The 2,500-nt window shown below is 40.6% G+C and overlaps 1 protein-coding gene across 1 annotated transcript in view; it reads right to left on the bottom strand.

The window, feature by feature from the left end:
• Positions 1 to 2,500, bottom strand: part of LOC123498036 (alkylglycerol monooxygenase-like) — a 25,163-nt gene that overhangs the window by 176 nt on the left and 22,487 nt on the right. The window contains exon 9 of the mRNA XM_045245113.1: positions 1 to 396. This exon is cut by the window's left edge and continues 176 nt beyond it. Coding sequence (XP_045101048.1) covers positions 124 to 396 — 273 coding nt within the window. The 3' untranslated portion in view covers positions 1 to 123. The remainder of the gene's footprint in view (positions 397 to 2,500) is intronic.

Genomic DNA, 2,500 nt, shown 5'->3' on the forward strand with positions numbered 1-2,500 from the left:
CAAACAAAAACAATTGGCACGGAACATCATAATAGCCATAACAACATACATTCACCCATTACTTTTATATTTCTTTTTTCCATCAACAATGAATAAAAATAACGTTAAAAATATTTTGCATATTTAAGAAAGTTTCTCTTTGTTGATAACGACAATATTTGGAGCCAAACTGTGGCACGTCCAGAACACTGCACACACAGCGAAATAGAACTCGAGGGCGATGTCCAGGGATGGGAAGTCCGTAGTGAGGGAGGAGCGAGCGTTCAGGACGTAAGCGATACAGCGAACAGCCTCCGCCAGGCCTGTCCACCGCCACCCATCCAGCATGGCCGTCACCACACCCACAGAGGCGAAGATGAAGGCGAGGAAGATGATTATAGTGATCCACGAGGCAGTCTGAGTGAGTTATTAGTGTGGTCATTATGTGGTGTTCTCAGATTTGGATGGAAAAATTGAAGGCGCGTATTTACATTCTAACAATAGTGATGGTGGTGATGTGATGATGATGATGATGATGATGATAATGTTGGTGATGGTGATAATAGCGATGATGATGATGATGATGATGATAGTTGTATTAATGAATATGAAGAATAAGATAGAAAAAATACAATAACAGTAATAGTAATGACAATAATGATATCAGTGATGATAATGACAATACAATGATACCTCTATGTTGTTACCACCTCTGGTTCCCCCTCTTGTAGACCTCACAAAGTCAGTGTAGATATAGAAAAACTTGCTGCTCCTAAATATAACTGGTTCCCACATGAACTTAAAGATCTTTATATGCATAAATTGTCTAACTACTCAAGGGTGCAGGCTGTACATGTTTACTGTGATGGTTCAGTGGATGGCAGCAAATCTGGATGTGGCCTGTTCATCCGCAATTACACCTCTTCCTCTGAATACACTGACACTGAGGTGTCCAAGAGGCTTCCTGACAACCTGTCCTCTACAAGGGCAGAACTATATGCCATGCTAGAAGGTTTACAAATTGTCCTTCCTTTGGGGAAAGATGTTTACTTTTTTGTTGATAGTCAGGGTGCCTTATATTCATTGTTGTCTCCTTCCCCTGCTGATTGTGATCTCATCAACAAGTGTCTTGGTGTCATTGATCTCTTGGAGAGAGATAATCTCAGAGTATGTTTCACCTGGGTGCCTTCTCATGTTGGCATTTCCCATAATGAAAAAGCTGATGTTCTTGCCCGTCACTCCCTTACTGAGGACATTGCTGACTGTCCTGTTGAACACACTTATAATAACATCAAGGATCAGCTTAAACGTCATGTTTGCAGCACCATTGCTCATAACCTTGACACTTGTTATGGGAAAGACAGTCCCAGTTCAGTCCATTATGTACATGTCTCCCACACTAGCAGTGTCACCTATGGCAGGAAGAGTGCCGCCCATGACCTTGTTGCTATGCGTCTCAGGCTGGGTTACAAGTACTATTGGGAGGTCAGTGGGGCTGCTGCTATGCCCTGTAAGCTGTGTCACAGTCCTGCAGGGCACACACTTGCCCACTATGTCATGGAGTGTCCTTTGCTGGTGCATTTCCGCCCACAGGGGAACTGGGACCTGCCACCAATGATAAGCTGGTTCTTCAACAATGACATCATCCCTGCCATCCTCAAGGATTTCCCACTTTTTGCTCCACCTTTGTAAATAATGTAAATATACTTAAGGTTATTTATTTTTGTACTGCAATACATTAGTTTTCTATGAACATTTGTTTGGGGGATGGGTGGCAGGCTCCTCCCATCTCCTTTGTTGTACTTTTTTTCAACAATAAACTTATCAAATCAAATCAAAATCTAATAATAATAATAATAGTAATAATAATAATGATAATGATAATTATAATAATAATATTGGTAATAATAATAATAGTAATATTTTTATTGACACTAGGTAATGATAGCAGCAACAACAGGACTTAGAATAGCAAAACTAGTACTTGTAGCAGTAGTAGTAGTAGTAGTAGTAGTAGTAGTAGTAGTAGTAGTAGTAGTAGAAAAAGTAGTATAAAGCTTCAATTTGATAATAATACGAGTAGTAGTAGTACTCTGACTTCTAAACTCTAGAATTTCTGATTGGGACAGAGAATACTTAATATTGTTCAATGCCTCAAAACTCAAATCCTCCATCTATCAACTCCACAGAATCTTCCAGACAACTAGCCCCTCTTCCTCAATGGTTCTCAACTGTTTCTCTCCTTGATGTTGAAGATCCTCTTTCTATCCTTTTTTTTATTATTTCTATTTATATCATGTGGACTTTTCACGGGAATTTATGAGCTAAAGGGGATACTTTTGGGGCTACCTCTTATCTCAAACCCCACCCGCTGGGAAACCGTTGCCCGGAGTGAGGAAGCCCAACCTACAATCAGGCCGTGGACAAGAATCGAATCTGTGCGCTTGGAGACCCCTCGGATCCCAAAGCACGCATGGTTCCATTGTATCTCTAGCTAAAACAGCTATAAAGTTGGGTGTTC

Source organism: Portunus trituberculatus, chromosome 47 (genome assembly GCF_017591435.1).
Source record: "Portunus trituberculatus isolate SZX2019 chromosome 47, ASM1759143v1, whole genome shotgun sequence".
Lineage (NCBI taxonomy): Eukaryota > Metazoa > Arthropoda > Malacostraca > Decapoda > Portunidae > Portunus > Portunus trituberculatus.